We start from the raw sequence: 26,520 nt of genomic DNA, 5'->3' as shown, positions 1-26,520 counted from the left end.
GTTTGCATCCCATTAAGATTTTATTGTAGCAGATAAGGTTTATCTGCTCCTTTTGCTCTGTTCTTCTGACAAATTACAAAGATTTGCTAAATGAAGATTTTCTACTTATGACATGAGTTGTACATAGTGGGATGCTCTGTGCTCAATTATTGCAAGCCTGCTTCGATCTGCCTTTTTCTTTCCTTGATATCTAAAGAAAGTACTGAGCTAATAGATTTATTTTTACTGTACTATCTGGGCCTATTACGTCTCTGCCAAGTGATAGGGGAGACACTTGTCTCTCCATATGCTAAGGAATAATATGCATACTGTAGGAAACTGGATTTTTATGTGAAATATCAAAAATCTGATATACCATTTAAAGAGTCCAGGACGGGGCTTGTTATGAAATACAAAGTGCTCTATTAGGGGGTAGTGTGTTTGAGCTGCCTTAGGCTTAATACAGAGGAGTGAAAGACATTTACAAATACACACAATGATTAATTAATTACTCACACGACTCAAGGAGATCCACACCAATTTGTAAAAAATACCAATTCCTGTTATATATGATTTGGCATCGGAGAAAAATCGTTCAGGCAAGTTTTTAAATATAAATTCTTTTCACTTTAAAAAATGGACCCAGAACTTTCTGAATATATTAACCTAAGGAAGGGAGAACAAGTTCTGTAAACAGGTACAGTACATCAGCTTACAGGACCAATCTCCAGGAATTAAGGTGAGCGGTAAGCAAGGTCCAAGGCAGCACCAACAGTATATAGCAAGCGATACGAGGGCGTCCGGGTGCAGAATACAAATCAGCATTGGAAGCCCAATGTGTTTCAATGGGGATCGTCACTGCAAAAAGAGCCTGCAGGCTCTGGCTAGGAAGCCAGGCGGTCTGAACCAGCAAGTGGGCTCAGACCTTGCGATGCTTGGAGAAGGGAGGGGGGGAGGCACACCTCCGATCCACTTCTCCAAGGCCCATGGGCGACTGGTGCAGGGGTTTCCTTAGGTGTCTGGTTTTTCTTTACTATAGCAGCCGCGGTTGAGGTGACCTACATGCCAAGGCTGCAGTCGATGTCTGAGAGTCCAGGAGGGGTGAACTCGAACTCTGGGGGGCTGGGGAACCTTGTTGGCACCGGTGGCCCCCTTGGGCTGGAGAGGACTGGTGCAGTTGTAGCTTCAGGTGTAGGGTTTTGGCGGTTCCGGAGGCCTCAATCTTTTCTTTTGGAGTTTCTTCAGAACAAGTCTGCGGTTCACGGGAGTTCTTGGGTCTATTTCAAAGGCAGGCAGTCCTCCCAAGTTTCTGGAGTTACAGTTGCAGGACATGTGGACTTTTGTGCTGTTTTCGACAAGGGATGCAGACAGGCCGGCAGTGTTACAAGGACAGCTACATTTTTGATCTTCTCTGCTTTTGCGGCTCTTCGGTGTCCTCTCTCTTAGGTAGTCAGAATCAGACTCCCCTAAATACTAAATTTAGGGTCTTTAGGTGATTGTTAGGTATTGGCCAATAGGCTACTGACCCTTGGTGTCACTATGCCCCCTATAGGGCCACTTACTGTGGGAAGTGGGCCTAATCCTGTCCCTGAATTCCTAAGTATGCCATCTCAAAGATAGCTGCTTCTGAAAAATCGTGTCCACCTCACAGTAGACCTCCTAAGTGGTGTTACTAGCCTGGAAGTGGCACACCTACCTGACTAATTTTCCCGCCTGTCCAAGTGCGCTCTGGACAGGGAGGATGGCTTCCTCTCCTGTGAGGGGAGTCAGATTTGCATTCCAAAGGTGGCAACTTCTTTGAAGCTTGCTTGGCTAAGGCAGCTAATAAGCAGGTCATCCTGTGGGGAGGGAGTGTTACACCCTCTTCCTGGACAGGCTTTTGTTTTGAATCCCCTGAGAGCAATGGCTCTCACCCTAGGAGGTCAGGCCAGCGTCTATGGTGGCAGGCTCTCAGGGGGCACCTCTAAGGTGCCTTTTTGGTGCATGTATTGGTAAATTCGACACTGGCATATGTGTGGGTTTACCCATATGAGATGTTTGATACCAAACATCCCTATTTTCAGTGAAGCCTTCATGTAGCTGGGGATCTAGTTTTCACCAGTGTCCAGCACGTGTTTTAAAAATTGCTTCCCTGGTCACTTGTACCAGCAGTAATAGGACTGACCACCACAGGGTGCACACCTGCTCATGCAGGTATGCCCTCACATGTAATATTCCGCTCCCTGCCTTTAAGGCTGTTAGACCTGCTGTAGGGGTGACTTACAAATATTACATGTAGTGGTAGGGGACATGACACACGGTTGTGTGACAGGTCTTGTTTTCACTTTTGTCTGCACCAAGACCCGCAGCCTGCGATGGCAGTCTAGCTTCTGCTTGGTCAGAGGTCCCTTAGGTTGACAATTTGTGCTGCAGCGCTAAGGGGCCCGCTTTAGTACCTCAGGCTCTAGGTATCATTTACTGGAGACTTACAGAGGGTGCTAAAGAGTTGGCAAATTAGGGGAACAATTGGACAGTTTTAGGAACAAGCTCTGGCACTGGGGACCCCGTTAGCAGAAACCCAGTAAACTACATCATTTACCAGGCAAAAAAAGTGGTGACCATTTAAAAAAGGAACACATTCCTACACATACTGTTAGCGGTAGGGACTTTGGCGACAGCAAACTGCGCTGCTGTATGAAGAAGAATCTAAATTAGTGGTAAAGACGTTTCATTTCCTGCAGGATGCCTAGCATCTTTTGCATGTGCAGTTCACAGTACGATTTGCATTTTGCATTCTTCCTCCATGTTTGTGGGATTTTGTGTTAGAGGACCTCTTAGCATTGATTTTTCCCATGCATGTGGGTATTTGCTTTTTGGAAGCAGTGCAGGACTGTGTTCCTACAAGGCAAATCTATGCACTGATGTAGGGATTTTCCCATCTTGGGAGAAAATAATAGGACAGCTCCATATGTTTCCATTAAATGCAGTCAGTGTTCCATATGGAAATTTTTGCTGTGTCAAGCCTTCTTTTAAGACCATAAGACCAACATATATTTTTGGCATGGTAGTAGGAATTACATTTGAGCTTGGTGACCAATGGGGCTGTATTGATTCCAGTGTAGTGTGTCACAAAGGGTCCATACACCTGTTTTTTTTTTTTTTTAACTGCACCAGTCGTAGCGCATAAAAGCAAACTGCTAACTTCAGTGTCTACAGCTTATGCACTAATTCATACATTTTCGCAGTTCATGTATGCACTAAAAGCAGCAGCGTTTAGCCAAAACGAGCTTGTGGACCTCTCTGCGTGGTGCATGGACAAGGATTGTTCTGTATGAAGCTTGTAAAGGCATGCAGTTTTAGACAAACATGTAGCCTAAGTACAGGAGTGTTAGGTGTAGTGCCTTATCGGATGCCATTGATTATTGAGGCATCTATGTGCATAGGGAGCTTAGTTGTGATACTTTAGCTTTCAGCAACTACAGCTCTGTCCCAATTACAAAAAAGAGATACTCTTTGTCCTGAACTGCTCAGAGTTCAGCTGCAAACCTGCTGCCCACTGTGCAGCAGCATACAGTGAAAGGTCAGCTAAAGTCTTATGAAAGTGAAATAAGACTCCATTTTGTGGTACTCCTGGGATCGTGCAGATGTCCAGAATGTCATATTAAGTGGCTTAACATGGCCTAAGTGGGTCATAGCATCCATCACAGAAAAGTGCTTAGAAGTGTAGGGATGCCTTTATTCGATTTGATACTAGAGGCTGCAAAATAAAATAAGTAAAATACTGTGTTTTCCAGATTCTACTGAAAAATATTCCCTTTGGTTAGGTTTTATTGGTTACTGAAAACCGGAAGCCCGACTTAAGTGCATGCTGTGTGAACCCATGCGCAGTTGCTCCTTCAGGTTTTGGATGCTAAAATAGGTATTTTTATTGCCATGTCAGCAGCATGCTGTGTGAGTGAGCAGGAGGCGATATTGCTACAATCGGCTGCACTACCTGGACAAATTGGTATTTTGGACCTGGGCAGCTTTGCAGGTGTAATGCGGATCAGGGTGTTTCAGACTACTCTGTCAAGGTGGATTTCATTCAAATCTACTATGCACTGACCATAAATCAGTCTCCGCTGCCTGAGAAACCATTTCACCAGTGCCTAGGTCACTATGATATTGACACAAACTGTGTCTTGAAATCTCCTAGACTGAGAAGTGAGCGTCAGTTCATACGTTCTTGAAGGACTCCTTTAACAGCCAGGTCGGACAAGGTTACTCACTCTGTCCTGTAGAACTTTTAGGTCTGAGCCCACCCCCAGAGTCTCCACATTTTGGAGATACTGCTTTGGTATCTTTTCTAAAAATGGGGAAATTGTGGTGAGAATTATCTATTCTCAGAATAAGTCCCTTTCAGCAACACACTCCTAGATACTCGAACTTAAGATTCCTCAAAGCGGTACCAAGTTTGCGATCTGTTCACTGTCAGTTGTTCTACGTGCCACGTCTGAAGGCCCAGAATGGTGTTTTTGTGCAGGGTCAGTACTTGTATGTGGTTCTGCTCCATCACTTTCCTGATGATACTGAGCCAGAGTGAAGCTGCACAACACCCCTTGCACACATGCAAGAGCACTGCTGTTGGTTTTCCTCCACTAGTATGCTGACTAGGGATATTCCGAAAGTGAGCTATCTGGTTAGAGTTCCACCAGAAATAGCATTCCTGAAAGAAAAAAATGTTGTTAATTTTCACTTATGTTGTTTTTTGCAGACTGTAGAATGCTGTTGCTTTTATTACCATGTTAGGATCCTATTTAGTGGTTTCTAAATATCTTCATTTTTCTTTTCTTTTTTCTGACACCTGTTTGTCCTCTTGAACATGTTGTGACAGTGGTTAAAGAAATGGATTAAAAAATGTGATGATGATAGTGAAACTTCCAACTGGATTGCAGCCAACACTAAGGTTAGTTCCAGACTTTTGTTCCTAAGCTACATGTTATGAAACGTGCTTCACTGAAAGTACTGAGCCCCAATACAAGTAGCATATATTCATAATAGTGGATACTGTATTTTGAAGCCAGTAGTAAAATAGTTTTTGATACTGCACATTGCAAGGATAATGGCACACTTGTGATACATTTTAATCACAAAAGAACTCCACTGTGTGTGTGGAGAAGGGAACAAAAGGCATGGGGTTCTAGGAGCTAGCAGCCTCCAATATTAAATGTTTACCACAAAAGAGCTGCTCCTAGTGTGATAACCCAACGAGTTACGAGAACGTCCTGAGTGCGGGCATCTCACAAAAAGTTACGGACTGGTCTCACACACCACCTGGTGTCATGCTTCATCATTGACCAGTCCTCGCCCTCTAAAACCTTCGTTTGATAGAGGGCGGGCATGCACTTGATGACAAGGATGCACTTCTAAATGACTAAGTGGGGGCCCGTGATACTGTGAGTGGATTTAAAAATCATTATAGTAATCAGGAGTGTTTTTTAATGTGACTGAAAACTATATGATATTAAAAATATATGTGAGGGTGATTGGGGTAATTAGTGTCCCCTAACCGTCTCGTGAGTGGTCAACATGTTTCTGCCAAAGCGGCCCAAATGGGTCCAAGGCATTCATCAGGACCTAGTGATATCAGGGGGGCTCCGTTCTTACCAATCGGTGGTAAGATGTTACCACTGCGTGGGTGTGGCAAAGGCCACACTCCACTTCCTAGATGGCTTCCAACGGTGAAGCCTGAAACAAAAGAAGAATATTTGAGAAATTATAGTTACTTCGAACATGTTGGGTTAACCATACCTGTAAAGGAAAAGAGAACAATGCATGCATTGGTTTCTAAAAGTGAAAAAATTGTGCGTGACAACACAAATGTCCCCCCCCCCTTTTTTTTTTTCCTTTCCTCATGCACTTGCAGTGTATAACACACTGCTATACTATGCATGCATCCACACTACAAGATGGGTGTTTCCACCGTGTACTTGGTCATTTTCCAATACCATTTCATATACTTTAAAACATGTACACCGGCATACGTTCCTACATATGCGAAATTGCTTTTAGAGGTAAGCCTCGTTTGGGAGCCATGTGTGATCAAACACATTTCATTTTTTCCACCAGCATGCCTCCCACGCTTCCTTTTCCCGGCGCGTGCAGCGTTACCATACCAACGCAGAAAATACGGACGCGCCCAAGCACGGCGCAAGCTCCATTGTTTACCTATGCGGCGTCTATCTTAAAACGGGTTACAGCCCCCTGAGTTTTCTAGCCAACCACGCACCCGCGTGGAACGCTTTAAGCCCTCTATCGAATCAGCCCCCTTTTCATACGGAATACTGACACAAATACGCCCACACCCGCCATTTTGGATCCAGGCAATGCTTGGGACACCGGGGAACGCACACCTGACAATATTCTTCCTTCATTAACGCTGATTACACACATCAAATGATCTTGCCACACTATAAAAGACTGCGGCCGCTCCCTCTCATTTCCACATTCGGGAGGACCGGGAGCGGACGCATAGGAGCCAGGAGCAATCCAATACTTGTCACAGTAAGAGTGTGAATGAACAGAGAGACAAGCGAGTTTTAGTTTTACTCTTCTTTTACTCGCAAGGGTGTTGGAGTGTGTGCTGTTCAGAATGTTTTGGAGATCTTGCTCCACCAGTATGTCTGATGGAAACTATGGTTTTATGCTTTCTTTTGCAGAGCTGACATAAACCGGATTTCTTTTCTCCCCTCCCCCCATGGGACAAGTAGTCCATAGAATTAGGGTAAGACTGATGGCACCTTCGGCTGCCATCACCTCCGGAATTCTCTCACATGTGTACACAAATAGTGTCACGTTGTCACGCACAATTTTTTCACTTTTAGAAACCAATGCATGCATTGTTCTCTTTTCCTTTACAGGTATGGTTAACCCAACATGTTCGAAGTAACTATAATTTCTCAAATATTCTTCTTTTGTTTCAGGCTTCACCGTTGGAAGCCATCTAGGAAGTGGAGTGTGGCCTTTGCCACACCCACGCAGTGGTAACATCTTACCACCGATTGGTAAGAACGGAGCCCCCCTGATATCACTAGGTCCTGATGAATGCCTTGGACCCATTTGGGCCGCTTTGGCAGAAACATGTTGACCACTCACGAGACGGTTAGGGGACACTAATTACCCCAATCACCGTCACATATATTTTTAATATCATATAGTTTTCAGTCACATTAAAAAACACTCCTGATTACTATAATGATTTTTAAATCCACTCACAGTATCACGGGCCCCCACTTAGTCATTTAGAAGTGCATCCTTGTCGTCAAGTGTATGCCCGCCCTCTATCAAACGAAGGTTTTAGAGGGCGAGGACTGGTCAAAGATGAAGCATGACACCAGGTGGTGTGTGAGACCAGTCTGTAACTTTTTGTGAGATGCCCGCACTCACGACGTTCTCGTAACTCGTTTGGGTTATCACACTAGGAGCAGCTCTTTTGTGGTAAACACTTGTGATACATGGCAGTTAGCTATTTGAAGCACTGAGGGCTGGAGGGGGAAGATCTAAGACTGATTACATTATATGGGTTAGGATGTAATCCATTGGCACGGAGTAGTGACACAAAACTTGTGATCAAGGTATTGAAGCAAATAAGACCAGTGAGATAGAAAACTGAATAGGAGATTTGGAGGCATGGTTCAGGGGCTGGCCAGGGCATGTGATTATTAGGGGTTAAGGAAATGTTTTGACAGTTTTGAATTCAAATTTAAGAAGCTCTAAATTGAGAAGTATCCCATTCCTGTACTCAGCATAAGGCAGTTAGGGTATTAACCCAGATTATTCTTCAGTGTGACTGCTAAAGCTATTGATTTTACGAAGAGAAAAAAGTATGCTGCATCCACACCTTTCGTTGATATAACAGTATCCTATCATCTCACCTCATTTAGGCAAACCAAATATTAAATCATACAAAACTCATTGGAACAAGCTGCTGCAAAACAAAATTGCCGAAAATAAACTTAAGAGTTAGCTTAAGATTTATGGTAAAGATTGTTCAGTTTTATAATAGCCTCTTATCAAAATAGAAAATGGACGTATAGTTTCTTAAAGGAATGGAAGTGAGTTATGGTTTTCCAGCGTTTGGTCTTTACATTTACATGCTTTGACATGCCAAGTCCACCATAAGGATATACTTGAAGAACAGTTTGAATCTATAAAATGCCAGACACAGCAGAATGTAGGGTCACATGTTTGTTGTCCACCGCTTATAGGACTATAGATCAAAGATCAGATATTTGGTCTACTAGTAAAATTTGAAGTAGAATGACCTCTCCTTCTGTAGAACCTATGTGTTAGAGGCATGTGAGCTGTAGATCACATGCTTGGCATAATCCTGCCATCTCGTGTTGGGTCCCGATGTTTGCAGACTGTTTTTTTTCCGAAGAAGTCTTTCCAGTCACAAGGTAAGGTAACTCTTCCTTTTGGTGATAGTCCACATGGGCATCAACTCTATTGTTAAATAATTTTTATCCGCCATCGGTTTCGGACGTGTATTGCTGCACTCCGGTTCAAAGCCGTTCTTCGGGTTACCCTCTGTTTGCAATCCACTCTTCCTGCGTCGGTATTGTTTTCGTACTCGTATACCACTTCTCCGTGTATCGTATCGGTTGAAAACATTTCTATTTAGATCGGAAGATTTGTTGAAGGCCGTCTGGTCTAACCGCGTCGGTCAAACCTTGCAGTCGATGGAATGGACTCTCCGACGCACCGACTCTCACCGCACGAAGTGTGCAACTTGTGCTTATCTCCAGAGCACAACGAACAGGACTGCGATGCGTGCAGATCATTTCAGTCGAAGAAAACGCTCTGCGATCGTCTAGCTTGATGTCATGAAATGCAAAGCCAGAAAATCGAAAACCACCGGACGTCTTCGGTAAAGGATCCAAACAGGAAGAATTTGATGCACAAGGGGCCGAAGAGGAGCAGGAAGAACCTGTATCTATTCCGGAATCTGACTCCAAGATGGAAGATGACCTACCGCAAGGTCAACGTCCCGTGAGCACTGAACACCCCTTGCCCCGAATTCAGATTCAGACCAAACAAAAGGCTTCAGTTCCACCACTGACCTTTCAGGCCACGGTCGGCACCGAGACAATGTTTCTACCACCCTGTCTCCCGGCTGGGCACTGCACCGAAAAACATAGTTAAGCCTTCCTACTCAGGATCGAGTCAGCCAAAGTCAGACACCGATCAGAAACATTCGGGCTCAAAGCCTGCTTCAGAGCGAAACCCTCGACTCCGAAACCGGCTTTGGAACCCAAATCTTAATGCGCTGAAAAGACATTCCACCCGGCACCAAAGTAGTCGGTGCCGAAACCGAAAAAATGCTCCTTCTAAACTGCAGGATCCTCATCCTCATCCTCATCCTCATCCTCATCCTCCTCCTCCTCCTCATCCTCCTCCTCCTCCTCCTCATCCTCCTCCTCATCCTCCTCATCCTCATCCTCCTCATCCTCATCCTCCTCATCCTCCTCATCCTCATCCTCCTCATCCTCCTCATCCTCATCCTCCTCATCCTCATCCTCCTCCTCATCCTCCTCCTCATCCTCCTCCTCATCCTCCTCCTCATCCTCCTCCTCATCCTCCTCCTCATCCTCCTCCTCCTCATCATCCTCCTCATCCTCCTCATCCTCCTCCTCCTCATCATCCTCCTCATCCTCCTCATCCTCCTCATCCTCCTCATCCTCCTCATCCTCCTCATCCTCCTCATCCTCATCCTCATCCTCCTCATCCTCATCCTCATCCTCATCCTCATCCTCCTCATCCTCATCCTCCTCATCCTCATCCTCATCCTCCTCATCCTCATCCTCATCCTCCTCATCCTCATCCTCATCCTCCTCATCCTCATCCTCCTCATCCTCCTCATCCTCATCCTCCTCATCCTCATCCTCCTCATCCTCCTCATCCTCATCCTCCTCATCCTCCTCATCCTCATCATCCTCCTCATCCTCATCCTCCTCATCCTCATCCTCCTCATCCTCCTCATCCTCCTCATCCTCCTCATCCTCCTCATCCTCCTCATCCTCCTCATCCTCCTCATCCTCCTCATCCTCCTCATCCTCCTCATCCTCATCCATTTGAACATTTACTTATCACACCAACTAACTCTCCACCACCACAGCCTGATGATGGAGATACTCCTTTACCTGTAGATCCCTGGTAAAACTACAATACTGATTCACTTTCTGACAGTGACCCAGACCTTTACCCTCTTGACAATATAGTGTATTTATAGAGCTGCAGAATATCATGGAGTACAACTACATAAAGAATCCCTAGAAGAGGATTTCTTGTTCGAAATTCAGTAGCACACAGATCTAGTCACTCTCCCTATGCTCAAAGACATGATGATGATAATAAAGAGAAGATTTAAGCAATGAATCTGCACAATCGTGATGACTATGTAAGGACTGATAATATCAGGGGGCAAAATTAAATCTCTACACAGTGTATTCAAGATGATATTTTATAGAAAAACAGCAATTAGCATATACACTTTAAATCAAAAGCACAAAACTTAGTGCATGGTGTCCCCAAGTGAAAAATGAAACCAAAAAAGTGACTATACGTTGTGAAACAAACACATTTTTTTAGTACAGGGTTTCCATAAATTTATAAAGAACGGCCATTTAAATGCATTTTGACAACAGTCCACATATGCAATGATGCAGGCTGGATAATGGTCCGTCCTATGTACTGGTCAACGGCGTTTCGACCCTTCTGCAAATGTAGGGTCTCTTCAGGACTAACAGTGTAGGGACATCTAAAATAAATTAATAGGAATTAGCAAAAGACCCATATACCGGCACAGATGCGAGAAACTATAAAAAGGGCTTAAATGTACACTAATTACCTGGATTGTAAAATGGAGCGCAGTCTTAGTGAAGGTGTGGTGCCTTAGTGAAAGATGAAAAAAGAAGAGAAGAAGAACTCACGTGAGGACCCAGCCGGGTTCTTCAATGGTGTGTTCAAGGAGAGGAAAACAAGGAATGTTATTGCTGAGTGAGTAACTGGTGGCAAGTAATTGAATTACTGGGCGCAATAGCCATAGTACTCGATGTAAATAATGAAGACGCTCGGGCAGGCCCAAGTCGCACTGACAATTACCCTGGTCAGGCTTTTTTAGATCGAGGAGGCAAAGTGAAAACCAAAACATGGTACCAACACCCAGGAGAGAGACACTCGCAGGAAGCGCTACCAATGGGGCCCACAGCCATATTAATACTCAATAATAATCAACCAGAAACTATCCCTATTTTTAATTTATCTCAACATGTACTGTCATCAGCAGAAATATCGCTGCTCAGCAAGGGTCTTTCCTTTGTGATCACAGAAAGCACAAATTGTTTTACATTAAAAACAGAGGTTTCAATTTTTTAGGAAAATAAGGTTGAAACTATTTTTCAAGGATAAGGAACCCTCTGTTCAAGACTCATGCAAAGAACTTAGACCCCCCCCTCTAATTTCTATCCCACTAACGATATGATGCCACCAGAATTATTAACCTTCGAAAAATTGGTTATACAAGTAATTGACAACATGAAAATTAAGAAATCTTACACTCCATATAACATCACATTACTTGAGCGCCAAGCTCTTCAGGCACTAAAGTGATGATTCTATAATTCTGAAACCTGCAGATAAGGGGGGTGGTATTGTTGTGCAAAACCGTGAAGATTACGAGGTAGAAATTTGCAAACAAACAAATGAGGAAAAACATTACAGAAAGCTAAGTAGCAATCCTCTCCCTCAAATTTGCAAAGATATTCTGCAAATCACCACAGTTGCAAAAGAAGATGGGTATATCACCAAAAAAGAATTTGAATTTCTTAATGCTGATAATCCCAGGACCCCGGTCCTCTATACCATACCAAAAATACATAGGAGTACCACCAATCCCCCTGGTCGACCGATACTATCAGGCTGTGGTTCCGTGTTGGAACCCTTAGGCTCATACATAGACTATTTCATCAGAGATTTTGTCCCTCTGCAAGATACATATGTCAAAGACACTATGTACATGATAAATCTAGTGGACGGTATGCCATTTAATCTAGGTAGTGACCTATTAGCTACCTTAGACATCAGTTCACTGTACACAAATATACCTCACAAAGAAAGCATTAAGATTATAGAGAGTCTCCTAGAAAAAAGACCCAGGCCTATACAAGTACCTACTAGCTTCATCATCAGTCTCTTACGAATTGCTCTACAGAGCAATTATTTCATTTCAGATGGTCATTATTACCAACAGTGTTCTGGCACCAGTATGGGTGCAATTTTCACTCCAAATTTAGCGAATATTTACATGGACCATGTAGAGCACAAATTTGCCCTCAATAATGACAATATGTATCGCTCCAACATTAAATGTTGGAAGCGATACATCGACAACATTTTTATTATTTGGACAGGCGGGGTCACAGATTTTAATAATTTTGTCACATATTTGAATACAGTTCAAACACATCTTACATTTACATCTACCGTTCATTCATCCTCCATAGCATTCTTAGATCTTAATATCAATCATGAAAATGGGGCACTTTATACCTCCCTTCATAGAAAGATCACAGAAAGGAACACGCTGCTATCATATCGTAGCCATCATCCACTAGCCTTGAGAGACGGTCTGCCATTCAGGCAGTTTCTCAGAATCCGCCGCAACTGTACTCACAAAGCAGACTATATGAGAGAGGCGGAAATACTCAAAACCAAACTAGTCAATAGAGGCTACCCAAACAGACTTGTAAAAAGAACACTTTAACGAGCCTGGTATTGTCCAAGGGAGGAACTACTGAAGACCAAAGAGAAACCAGATATGGACAAAATAGTATGTTACCACTTTTGGAACACATACAAATCAAGTGCGTAACCTCATAATAAGCAACTGGAATATCATCAGGAGTATAGATCCGGCTTTTGACACCACTTTTTGCCTATAAAAGAGGGAAAAATATAAAAGACCATCTTGTAAGATCTGCCACTAATAAGTGAACTCACCTAATACTCTCATTGATGCATGGGGTTTACCCAAAATTAAAGGACACCATAAATGTGGCAACTGTGTGTCTTGTGAGTTCACATTCAATACTTCCACCTTTGAGCATGGCAATCTCAAATACACTTTAGAAAGTTTTTCTAATTGCAACACAAAAAATGTTGTGTACTGTATCTGGTGTCCTTGTAACCTCCCATACATAGGCCAGACTCAACAACCTATCAAAGCAAGGATTGGCCAGCATCGAAGCCGCATTCGGAGATTAGTTCCCAATGCTCCTCTGGTCTCCCACTACATTGAGAAAAATCATACTGCCAACGATTTCAAATGGCAGGTGATTGATATCGCCTGCCTACCAGAGAGAGTAGGAGAGATTACAAACGTACTGCAACGTACTGAATGCAGATGGATGGATAGATAGGATTAATTCAATCGAACAGGGCCTCAATTCCGCTGAGGAATGGAGAGGCTATGTCACTACCTTACACTGAGACCAAAGAATGAGTACCATCTGTTTCACAACTCAACGTAGAACGTTTCTGTAACCAACGCTCCTACTAACAGTCACATATCATTATTCTGTATATACTCCCAATACAACAGTTCAGACACCACATATATGCAGCCCATGTTAAAGAAACCAGTCCTTATCTAAGTATCCTTCATATTGATATCTATATTAAAGCATGTTAAACATCATTTTCATTACTGTTTGCATTTTGTAGTAATGAGGGTTCATAGAATGTGAGCAAATATCCTCTATACGAGGGTATATGACAGACATCACGTTAAAAACAGAAGTCTAACATGTCCAAAATGTAACGTACCTATTAAGGCGCATGTAAACACTGGGCACACACTGTAATTTACTCTGATCAGGCAGAGCTGTCAAATGCTTATCGTTGCATGTTTTTCTCCCTTACTATATGCAAAGAGTAATACATTTATTAGATCACTAATTCACGTTAGAAAATGCAATTGGAGCATTTTGAGCATTGTTTTGCAACACCGCCGTAAAGGCACTAGTCTGCTTTCCGTTTCTATTCCCGTGGCATCCTAAGCAACGGATCGCTCGTAATTACGGCACTCTGCTGTTCGAACTGCCGACTGATAGGCGGAAAAGGCGGTACTCCGTCTATATTAACAAGGCAGTGCATTTACTCGTGGTCATCGCACCAGGAACAAACCCAGATCCAGGGAATAACAAGCGTTACTCGCGGAGACTCGTCCGCTCGCATTTTCCAAAGTAAGTAATAACGCGATAGACGTTGTCAGCCCTAATTCCCTTCTATTTCAACTGCTCTCCCTTACATAATTCTTTAACTTTTACAGTTACCCTATTGCGATTCCACTAATTGTGAATATGTGGCAACATTGAGTGGAGCTCATTAATGGAAGACAGAGCGCCACAGCGGTAGCAACATTTTTGAAGATATCATTGATATATACGTAGCATCGTAGAGCCAGCCCTCCACCACATGAGGTATCTTTATTATTTACATCGAGTACTATGGCTATTGCGCCCAGTAATTCAATTACTTGCCACCAGTTACTCACTCAGCAATAACATTCCTTGTTTTCCTCTCCTTGAACACACCATTGAAGAACCCGGCTGGCTCCTCACGTGAGTTCTTCTTCTCTTCTATTTTCACCTTTCACTAAGGCACCTCACCTTCACTAAGACTGCGCTCCATTTTACAATCCAGGTAATTAGTGTACATTTTAGCCCTTTTTATAGTTTCTCGCATCTGTGCCGGTATATGTGCCTTTTGCTAATTCCTATTTTATTTTAGACGTCCCTACACTGTTAGTCCTGAAGAGACCCTACATTCACAGAAGGGTAGAAACGCCGTTGACCAGTACATAGGACGGACCATTACCCAGACTGCATCATTGTATATGTGGACTGTTGTCAAAATGCATTTAAATGGCCGTTCTTTATAAATTTATGGAACCCCTGTACTAAAAAAATGTGTTTGTTTCACAATGTATAGTCACTTTTTTGGTTCCATTTTTCACTTGGGGACACCATGCACTAAGTTTTGCGCTTTTGATTTAAAGAAGTGTATATACTAATTGCTGTTTTTCTATAAAATATCGTCTTGAATACACTGTGTAGAGATTTAATTTTGCCCCCTGACATTATCAGTCCTTACATACTCATCGCGATTGTGCAGATTCATTGCTTAAATCTTCTCTATATTATCCACTGGAACCACTGTTTCTTCGTATATAACTTAATACCCTGGTTCCTTGTGAGTAGGGTTCCCCTGTTTTTGGTAGCAAAGACATGCCGATATATTTAAGGACCCTGTTTGTGCTCGTATTCTCACTCCAAGAATAGACAAATATAAGCTGCTCCGTCAGATCCAGTCTTTATTAAGGAGCAATTACCACTAGACTTGCTGGTTGTCTCTAATGCTGGTAAACGGGTCAATTCTTACAAACCTTGGGGGATGACACCAACCCCCTTCCGGACTAAGAGTCAAAATTAATCGACGCTTCTGGTAAGCGAGTAGCCGCCCAGTCAGCAAATCATTGGCATATAGCCAACACCCAGGCCCTATTAGCCAGGTATGATAGAGGGCACTGGGACGAAATGGAGCAATTGCTCCAATATCTCCCAGATGAGCACAATGCTAAAGCTCAAGGTTTTGTACAAGAAGGAAAGCTCATCTCCAATTCCTCTATTAGATGTGCTTTAGATGCTGCTGACACTGCAGCGAGAGAGATTAACACTAGTGTTTCTTTGGAGGCACGCCTGGTTAAGGATTTCCGGGTTTAAACCTGAAGTCCAACAATCCATTTTGAATACTCCATTTGATAAAAACATCTCTTCTGGCCCAAAGTAGATCAGGCATTGGAGAAAATGGAAAAAAAACCACTGAGGTAGCTAAATCAATGGGAGCCCTACAATCTCAAATCGTGGCTCCTTTCGTCGCTCCTTTTACCGTGGGGGGTCCAAGACCATATCCTCAGACAATACTTCTGCCTAGTACAAAGGCAGCAATCAATCTACATCCTCAAGAGGCTTATTTAGAGGAGGATACAGGGGTAACAATGGCAAAGGTAGGGGCGAGGGTTCCAACACCACGTAATTCCCCTTCCCCTAACAAGCAGTGACTTGCCTACCCTTCCTCCCGATCATAACACCTGTCGGAGGACATATTTTACAATCCTTCTCCATTTGACAATCCATAACTACAGACAAATGGGTGTTAGGAATCATCCAACATGGTTATTGCCTGGAGCTTATCACTAATTCTCCAAACGTTCACCTCGTTGGTACAAAATGTCACCAGAACATTTACAGCTGCTCAAACGGGAAGCCTAGTCTCTCTTGCTAACCTGAGCCACAGAGCCTGTACTGTTACAATATCAAGGATCAGGCGTGTACTCCCTGTATTTTCTAATTCCCAAAAAGGACTGCTCCTTGAGACCTATTCTGGACCTAGGAGAACTCAACCACTACATACGGTCAGAACATTTCCACATGGTGACACTTCAAGTGCTCCCACTTCTACAGCAGGGCGACTTTGTCTACTCTAGACTTAAAGGACGCATATGTCCACATTCCACTCCATCCCACTCATTGCAAATATCTGATTTGTGATAGCTGGTCAACCTTACCAATTCAAAGTAGTACTGTTTGGAGTCACCACTGCTCCCAGAGTATTTACTAAATGCCTGGTAGTAGTCGTAGCTCATCTGAGAAGACCGCACATCTGTCTTCCCATATCTGGACCACTGTTCATCGAAGCCAGCACTTACCGGAAGTGTCTCAAACATACTCAAGCCACAATTCACTTACAACACCAACTAGGGTTTACATTGAATGCGTTGAAGACTCGTCTGCAGCCTTCCAACACACAGACCTATCTGGGAGCCACAATAGACATTCAAACAGCTCAAGCCTCTCCCAATGCAGCCAGAATTTTCAGTATTCAATGTGTTCTCACTCAGTTTCAGCCCAAACCATCATTACCAGCTTGAGTCTTCATTCAAATGCTAGGAATGATGGTGTCTTGCATCGTGATCATTCCCTATGCAAGACAAGCGTCCCCTTCAAGAATGCTTAGCAAGTCAGTGGAACCAGTCGCAGGGTCAATTGACTGATCTAGTGTTGGTAGATGGTTGCACTCCTCGCTCTCTGCAGTGGCGGAACCCACAAAATGTATCCAAAGGGCAGCCCTTCGATCCTGTACAACAGAAATTGCTAAACGCAGAAGCATCGCTCACTGATTGGGGTGCTCACTTACACAATCACACAATCCAAGGATTGTGGAGTCTAAAGCACAAAAGGCTTCATATAAATCACCTAGAGCTACTGGCAGTGTTTCAAGTGCTCGGAGCCTTTCAAATTCACCTCATAGGCAGAGCTGTCCTAGTCCGTACAGACAACATGACAGCTATGTACTATATACAAAAACAGGGGCGGTGGGGCGGGGGGGGGGGGGAGGGGGGGAACACTCCAACTGGCACGCCTAGCGCAATCCATTTGGAAATGGACTATACACCACAAGATTTATCTTCCAGGAGTAAACCATCAGATTGCAGACCTCCTCAGCCAACAGAAGCAGCAAATTCACGAGTGGGAACTTCATCCCCCATGTTCTCCTCCCCTACTTTCAGGAATGGAGATTTCCTCACATAGACCTGCTTGCCACAGCACAAAATGCCCAAGCTTTGCCTCCAGGTTCCCACACCCGCTCGCCAAAGGCAATGCTCTATGGATGAACAGGTCAGGGATATTTGCTTACGCTTTTCTGCCTGTCCCAGTCAATCCGCCGGTAGTTCGGAAACTCAGACAAACATCCCTCACACTGATTCTTATAGCTGCCCCATGGACAAGGCAACCCTGGTTCACCACCCTGCTGGAGCTGTCAGAAGTTCCCTACCAAAAACTGCATCTTACCTCCCGTCTCCTCACTCGGAGCCATGGAGAAATCAGCCATCCAAATCCCAAAGTACTCAAACTAGCATTCTTGATCTTTGAGTCATAGATTGGTTATTTACAATTGCCACCAGACTGTAAAAATATTCTAAAAGAGGCTAGAAAGCCTACTACTAGGGCATGTTAAGCAGCGCAATGGAAACTATTTGTTATCTATTGTAACAATAACAATGGCAGTCCTCTTGATGCTTCTGTCCAGAACATCATCTGTTATCTGTTACATTTACAGCAGTCGGGATTAGCCTACACATCCATTCGCTTACTTCTAGCAGCAGTAGCTGCATACTTTCAAAACAGACAAAACTTAACTCAATTCAGAGTACCAGTGATTAAAGCCTTTATGGAAGGATTAAAAATAGTGATACCACCAAGAGTCCCTCCTGCACCAGAATGGAACTTAAACATAGCCCTTACAAGGCTAATGGGTCCATCACTTGAACTAATGCACAGGTGTCAATTACAATTCCTCTCATGGAAGGTTGCTTTTCTCATCACAATCACTTCATTAAGTAGAGTTGATGAACTCCAGGCATTAACTGTACAAGAACCCTTCTTTCAACTGCACATAGACAGAGTGGTTCTTTGAACCAATCCTACATTTCTTCCTAAAGTAGTTTGTTTTCCATATCAATCAGTTGATTTAACTGTGGGCTTTCCTCAACCTGCTTCTGTAGCAGAGCAAGCTCTACATACAATTAATAGTAGAAGAGCTCTACTATATTATGTGGAAAGAACAAAAGAATTCCGCAAAACAAAGCAGCTTTTTATTGCTTTTTCCCACCACACATAGGTAATCCCATATCTAAATCAGGCATTGCTAGATGGATTGTGAAATATATCCAGAACTGTTATGTGAAAACAAAAAACTTTGCTAATACCCCCTAGAGCGCATTCCACTCGTAAGATAGGGGCTAATATGGCCTTCTTAGGGAATATTCCCCTAGCTGACATCTGTAAGGCAGCAATATGGTCTACACCGCGCACACTCACCAAGCACTATTGTGTAGATGCGTTAGCAAGGCAACAAGCTATTGTAGGCCAGGCAGTACTTGAAACACTGTTTCAACAAACTACAGGTTAGCCACCGCTTTGGCAGTATACTGTTGTATAGTCTATGGAAAGCATGTGATCTACAGCTCAAATGCCTCGAACGGATGTAGGTATCTGTTCTTGGCATGTAGAGTTGTAGATTCACATGCGCCCACCCGCCTCCTCGGGTACCTATAGTTGTTGCAGTTCTCATTTTAGATATGGATGGACATCTTTATTCTACACTTACTTAAACTCCATTCTCACCCTCTGCGGGAAAACAATCTAACAATGGAATCGATTCCCATGCACTTTATCACCGTAAGGAGGAGTCACCATACCTCGTGACTGGAAATACTTCTCCAAAGAAAATCAACTTGCAAACATCCGGACCCAACACTAGATGGCAGGAGTATGCAAAGCATGTGACTCTAAAGCTCTACATGCTAAGAACAGATGCTTACTGGGTAAGTTGCATTATCCTTTTATTAAGTGTTGAACGTTTTCAATACTTCTGGTAATGCCAGGAGACTGACAAATCTACATAGAAATAATTTTAAATAGAGCAAATGTGCGGGAGATTTTAAGGAATTTGCGAAGTTTGTTTTTCTATCTGTAGCCAGGCCTTTTTGAACCACTCTTTTGATCCTATACAGCAGTGGGCAAACAGACAGATTGGTACAATTCAAATTGCAGAGGGGGCCATTTTGTTGACTCTAACCATCCTGTAGAGTGTCTTGCATAGAAGTTATTCCGGATTTGCTGCACTTGTCAGTTTAGGGGAAGATTTGTTGTGGCATGAGTTCAGTAAGATTCTTGACAGAAACAAGATCTCCTGTTTGGCATTTCAAATGTGCTCATAAATGTACAATTCCTGTCACAGTACTGTATCCCCTGAATGCTTCTATATCAGGTGTCTCCAGCGAGTAGCTTGCGAGCTAACAGTAGCTCTCCAGCTCCCTGTAAGTAGCTCACCTGTGTGCAGCCCAGCCTACTACTATAGAAGCTTTTGCTTGGTTGAATTATTATATGTATACCAAAAGAAATAAAATCTGAAATTCGAAATGAGCATGTGTGTATTTTCAGTACTCATAAGGTGTTTGGTGAAAAATAGTTGCGTTTTCAAACATACTTAAAGCTATCATTTGAGTAGGAGAGATTTATTACTCACATTATCACCTTGGTGACAGGTGCGTTGCAGCTATGGCTGTTATATATTGCCCATTTTGAAGCATTCTAAATTGATGATGTATTTTTGCTATACTGCTGGCAACCCTACTTAATATACTGTTGTCATCATTGCTGACAATCCTAGACAGGGTGGCCACTAATACGCCGCCAATATTAGAAGCTCAGGATGACTTTCACTGACTAGAAGTAGCTTTTGTTACAGAAAAGGTTTGATACCCATGTTCTAAACTGTATGTGAGTGACAAACTATAGTACATTTTATAAAGATTTTCTTTTGAGTCCTGAATACTATAAAGCTTGAGGGGGTTTTACGTAGTACTTTGTTTTTATTTTCTTCTTCAGAATATAAGAAACTATACATATGCAAAGCTCTCCTTTCCTCGTGGAAAACCGCAATATGCTTTTACAGCTCCAGGCTTTTGAACCTCTGTTCATCTTTCTTCCAGAACATTGACCTTTGCCCATTGCAGGGACTGACTAGAAATTCGAGGCGTTTTTCCTTTTCTCAACACCTTCCTAACAGCTATATTTTCTGTTTGATATTTCCAGAGGTGGTTGTTTTAATCAGTCTATTATATTTCTGTTGCCAGAAATACCTTCAGTGCTTTAACCCCTTCAGTGCCACGCCCTTTCCCCCTCCTGTGCCGGGCGTTGCACTAGTGGGTGGCGTTCATGACGAGATAGTCTCGTCATGGGCACAGCGCAACCGTGCTCCATGACGAGACTATCTCGTCATGGGCACTGAAGAGGTTAAAGTACCTGTTCGAAATGGGGGTTTCTAGTTGGCAATGGGGATCAACTAGGGACCCTTTCTTCTAGTGAGGGTAAGGGGATTACATAGCTAAGATAACCCCTGCTCAACCCCATTGGTAGCTTGGCATAAGCAGTCAGGCTTATCTCAGAGGCAATGTGTAAAGCATTTGTACAAAACACACACAGTTACACAGTGAAAACACTACAAAATGGACACCACACCAGTTTAGAAAAATAGCCTAAATTTATCTAATCAGAACAAAACCAAAACAACAAAAATCCAACATGCAAAAGCAAAGTTATTACTTTTCTTATGCATAAAGCAACAATTCAGTCTGACCTCGATGACCCGCAAACAGTACCTTGGAGTTGAAGAGGGCTTGAGGACTTTGCGGTGAAGAGTAGTGGTGAGGCGCTGCTAGAGTCCCGAGGTGTCAGTGTTGCACGTCGGTGCAGAAGTCGATGAGTCCTTGAAGTCGCACACGTTACAATTCAAACTCTGCGAGGTTGAAGTTGGGAGCGCGGACATCGGCAGTGCCAGTGTTGCGGTGTCTTGGATGGGCGGTGTGTCATGCACTTCACAATGCGCTGTCTGTGGCTTTGGTGCAGGCAGCGGCGTGGCATAGGTGCAGAGCACTGGTGTCAGTCGATGCCGCTGTCTGTCAGCGAGAAGCATTGATGTCGGTGAGACCAGGGCTGCAGTGTCGTCAAGGTTGGTGCTGTACTGTCCCAGCAAACGGGGCCGATGGCGTCAGTGTTGGGAATCCTTTCTTTGAAGCTTACAGCCCAGCAAACACCTCCAATGGCCCAGAACAGGAATTGACACCACTTGGCAGGTCAGAACTCCCAGCAGTGGTATTCAGGTGCTGTAAGTGAGTGTTTTGTGTCCCTGAGACCTCAACAGCAAGCGCACACACAAGCCCTTGAAAAAACTTTCCAAACAGTATACACAGCCCAGTCCTTTTCCTCTCCAAAGCAGAAGCAGCAACTGCAGTCTAACCCAGCAAAGCAACACACAGCAAAGGGGCAGTACTCCTCCATCAGCTCTTATCCTTGGCAGTGTCTCCTCCTGATCCGGAAGTGTTCTAAAAGTCTGGGTTACAGGTCTAATACTTATACCACTTTTGGTCTTTGAAGTAGGCATTCTTCAAAGGACAGCCTTCGTAGTGCACAATTCCTGCCTTGCCCAGACTTTGCTCCAGACACACTCGAGGGGGTTGGAGACAGCATTGTGAGATTCCAGGTTCAGCCCTATTTAGTTGTCGGTGATAACTCCGCCTGGTGCTGGGCAATCAGGATATGCAGGGCACATCTCAACTCCCTTTGTGACTGTCTAGAGCAGGGGTACTCACAAACTTTCTCTCAGGGGCCAAATTTACAGTGTGGTTTGTGACCGAGGGCCGCACTGGTGGGGCCGGGGTCAGTGGCGGAGGGGGCGGGGCTAGCGCAAAAAAAACTGTGTCCATGAGGTTGAACACAGGTCTCTGCAGTGGACGCCTGCGTCCACTGAGCCACCAAACCTGGCATACGCACATCTCTCTCTCTCTCTCTCTCTCTCTCTCTCTCTCTCTCTCTCTCTCTCTGTCGGTCTGTCTCTCCCTCTCCCTGCCTGTCTCCCTCTCTCCCTCTGTCTCCCCGTCTCCCTCCCTCTCCCACCCTCCGTCTCCCCATCTCCCTCCCTCTCCCTCCCTCCCTCTCCCTCCCTCCGTCTCCCTCCCCCTCCGTCTCCCTCTCTTCCTCCCTCCGTCTCCCTCTCCCTGTCTCCCTCTCCCTCCCTCCGTCCCCCTCTTTCCCTCCATCCCTCTTCATCTCTCCCTCCCTATGTCTCCCTCTGTCTCCCTCCCTTTCTCCCACCCTCCCTGTCTCCCCGCCTCCCTCCCTCTCCCTCCATCCATCCATCTCCCTGTCTCCCTCAATCCGTCTCCCCCTCCCTCCATCTTACTTCCTCCATCTCCCTCCCTCCGTCTTCCTCCCTCCATCTCCCCCTCCATCTCCCCCTCCATCTCCCTCCCTCCCTCTGTCTCCCCTCTCCCTCCGTCTCCCTCCCTCCATCTCTCCCTCCGTCTCCCTCCCTCCGTCTCCCTTCCTCTGTCTCCCTCCCTCCCTCTCCCCCTCCCTCTGTCTCCCTCCCTCCCTCCCCCTCTCCCTTTCTCCGTCTGTCTCCCTCTCTCCATCTGCCTCTCTCCGTGCCTGTTCCTGTCTCTGCCTCTACCTGCCTCTGCCTCTGCCTCTGCCTGCCTCTGCCTCTGCCTGCCTCCTGCCTTTATCTGTCAGTCTGTCCCTGTCTATCTATATCTCTCTCTGTCTCTGGGCCTCGGGCTGTGTCTACACGTCCCCGACACCAGCCCACAAACAGCCCCCCCACTCGCCCCTCTCCCTGTGTAATGTAAAGGCCCTGCTGCCCTCCGTCACCATACCTGGCTCTCACTTCCTGCTGCCCCCGTCAGCCTCTGCCATTTCACCCGGCTCTCACTCCTCGCTGGCTCACTCCCTGCTGCCCCCATCCCCCTCACCTCACTGGGCACTCTCACCCTGCTGTCCTCTTGTCACCTCACCCTGCATGTGTGGCAGCCCGGGCTGGGACAGCTTTCCGGGCTCACCGGAGAACTTCACGGGTCTTTAAAAGACCATTTACTTGCTAATGAGGCTTTGTTGTATTTCACCTCTTGTTAGCGCCCCTGCAACATCAAAGCCTCGTTAACAAGCAAAAGGTCTTTTAAAGACCTGTGAAGTGCTCGGGTGCAGGGAAGCTCTCTCATCCCGGGCAGCCAAACACGACGGGGGCCTGTCTCCACTCTTATCCTGGAATCTCCTGGCCCCCATAGAGCAGTCTCTCTCGGAGTCCGGCGGAGTTTGCTGACACACTTTGGGAAAAAATAAAAAACCAAGGTACGATGTCTGCATGGTCCGCGGGCCGCCAAGGAAGGCCTGCAGGGCCGCTGGCGGCCCGCGGGCCGTACTCTGGGTACCCCTGGTCTAGAGTGACAGACCCCTGTTAGACTAAACCTGATATTGATTCCCCTAGCAGCCAGAGGTGCAGGATGGCAATGCAAGAAAATGCTCACTTTCTAAAAGTGGTATTTTCAAACACAATTTAAAAACCACCTTCACTAAAAGATTTTTTTTCATTCTGAGCTTGGAGAGCCTAAACGCCAAATCTCTAGCTTTTCCCATTTGAAAGTTACACTTGTAAAATGTTACAAGGCAGCTCCAATGATAACCTATGGGAGAGCTGGTTATAGGGAAAGCTAAATTGGCAGTATTTCACTATAACCATGTAAAACACGCCAGTACATGTCCTACCTTTCACATACACTTCACCCTGCCCATGAGGGGACCCTGAGCCTACCTTAGGGATGCATTACCTATAGTAAAAGGGAAGGTTTGGGCCTGGCAAGTGGGTGCACTTGCCAGGTCAACTAGGCAGTTAAAAACTGCACTTGCAGACACTGCAATGGCAGGTCTGAGTCAAGTTGTAGAGCTACTCGTGCGTGGCACAACCAGTGCTCTAGGCCCACTGGCATCATTTGATTAATGGGCCCTGGGCACACAATGCACTTTACTAGGGGCTTACCAGTGAATCAAATATGCCAATTATGGATAACCAATCAAAATTACAATTTACACAGAGAGCCTATGCGCTGATCAGCAGAGGTAGTGTTCAGAGTCCTAAAGCCAACAAATACAAGTCAGAAAAATAGGAAGCATAAGGCATGTTAAGTAGAGTTAGAGAGTGGAAATACATTTTCAGGGCCAGATTACAACGGTCTGAGATTCCTCAGCATGGACACCATGTAGCCCTGATGTGTGTGAATTAATGAAAAAACGAAAAACTAAGAAGAAACCACAATGTAAGAAAGCAAATCAGGGAAAAACAATTTTAAAGGTAAGACGAACAATTTGCATTAAAAAAAAAAAACTGATATTAGAGGAAACATTTTAAAGGAAAGATCATATAAGGAAAAAACAAAATTACATTGGGTGTAATGTAAAGGTAGGGAGGGATGATTTTGATTTCACGAATGGGTGCTGTATAGGGGTGTGGAGGGTTTTTATGGGTCAGAGAAGGGCAGAGTTCAGGTGTAGGGAGTTTTTAGGATTTAGGGATGGGTGGAGTTGTTGAAGGTTGGTGAGGGTTTTTAGCGATCAAGGATGGTTGGAGTTTGGTGGTGGGGAGGGGTTTCTATGGTTCACAGATAAGTGACGTTTAGGGTTGATGAGGGATTTAGGGTCCAGGGAAAGGTGGAGTGTAGAGGAGTGTGTGTTTTTCAGGTTCATGGACAGGCAGAGTTTAGGTCTATGAGCGGTTTTTAAAGTTCAGTGTAGGGTAATTTGGGGTGGTGAAGGGTTTTTAGAGTTCAGGAATGGGTGGAGTTTGGAAGTAGTGTGGGGCTTTAGTGGTCTGGGATGGGTGGAGTTTATGGGCAGATTGTTTTAGGGTTCGGGTGAAGTTTAGGGTGGTGAGCGGTTTTAAGGATTTAGGGATGGGTACAGGTTAGGGTTAGAAAGACTTTTATGGATTAAGGCTGGGTGGAGCTCAGAGGTGATGAATTTTAGTGGTCTGTGTGTGTAGTTAGGAGTAGTTAGGGTTTTTTAGGGTTCAGGGATGGGTGAAGTTTAGGAGGGGTGAAGGGGTTTAAAGGTTCAGGGATGGATGGCATTGGGACATAGAAAGGGTTGAGGAAAGGATGGAGGTAGGGGCAGTGAGGATGGATGGAGTTTGTATGGTGAAGGGTTATTAGGGTTCTGGGATGAAAGAAGTTTAGGAGTTTAGGAGTAGAAAGTGATGGGTGATGGGTGGAGTTTAGTGGTCAGGGATGGGTGGAGATTAGGCATGGTGTGGATGATTTTTAGGGGGCAAGGATGGATGTTTATAACAAGACACAATTTGAGTGCTTAAATTAAAGTGGTAGCCCTGATTCCAGGCCACTCTGACATTTGTCCTGGTGTGAGCGGACACCTCTTGTCTGTCTGGGTAGCCAAAGGCTTAAGACACTTCTACTTAATAAAAGGACACTAATTTGTGAAAATTTAAAGAACTGTGTTGACAAATTCAGCTACCACTTACCACTCATTTGTTAAACAATTTAAAGATTGATCATTGTTTTCAGGATCATTCATGTACAGTGCGGATTGACTCTGCACTTTAAGCTGGATAGACAAGTCGGTAGATCCTTCCATGTCTTGACACCTTGGCTGTGGAATGAACTCCACATTCACCCTAGGAATATATCTAATCATTTCAGTTTTAGAAAATGGCTAAAAATCCTGACTGTTTTAGGTAGGAGAACCTGTTTCTTAATTGATGCATCAGGTGCCCTGGGAATCCCTTGTCTTGGCTGCCATACACCGTGAAAAGTCTTATAAAATAACAGTTCGAGGCATGTGGGCTGCTGAATTCATATCTGTGCATAGATCGCCGCCTAGTGTTGGGTCCGGATGTTTGCACGTTGTTGTCCTGGAAGAGTCTTCGAAGTATCCTGAGATAGGTGACTCCTCCCCTGGACCATAGTGCGCATGGGCATCCTCTCCATCCTCAGATTGTTTTTTTCCGCCATTGGGTTCGGATGTACTTATCTTGACTCAAGTTAGGAAAAAC

General features: G+C 44.6%; 1 protein-coding gene across 4 annotated transcripts in view; it reads left to right on the top strand.

Annotated features, from left to right (window-relative positions):
* ARIH1 (ariadne RBR E3 ubiquitin protein ligase 1) overlaps positions 1-26,520 on the top strand; it is a 557,709-nt gene that overhangs the window by 377,121 nt on the left and 154,068 nt on the right. For all 4 annotated transcript variants that reach the window (XM_085643928.1, XM_085643926.1, XM_085643927.1 and 1 more), the window contains exon 9: positions 4,832-4,903. In XM_085643928.1, coding sequence (XP_085500054.1) covers positions 4,832-4,903 — 72 coding nt within the window. The remainder of the gene's footprint in view (positions 1-4,831; positions 4,904-26,520) is intronic.

Source organism: Triturus cristatus, chromosome 3_1 (genome assembly GCF_964204655.1).
Source record: "Triturus cristatus chromosome 3_1, aTriCri1.1, whole genome shotgun sequence".
NCBI classification, from domain to species: Eukaryota; Metazoa; Chordata; class Amphibia; order Caudata; family Salamandridae; genus Triturus; species Triturus cristatus.
Note: the sequence above shows the minus strand (reverse complement) of the source record. Positions and strands in the feature narration are given on the sequence as shown.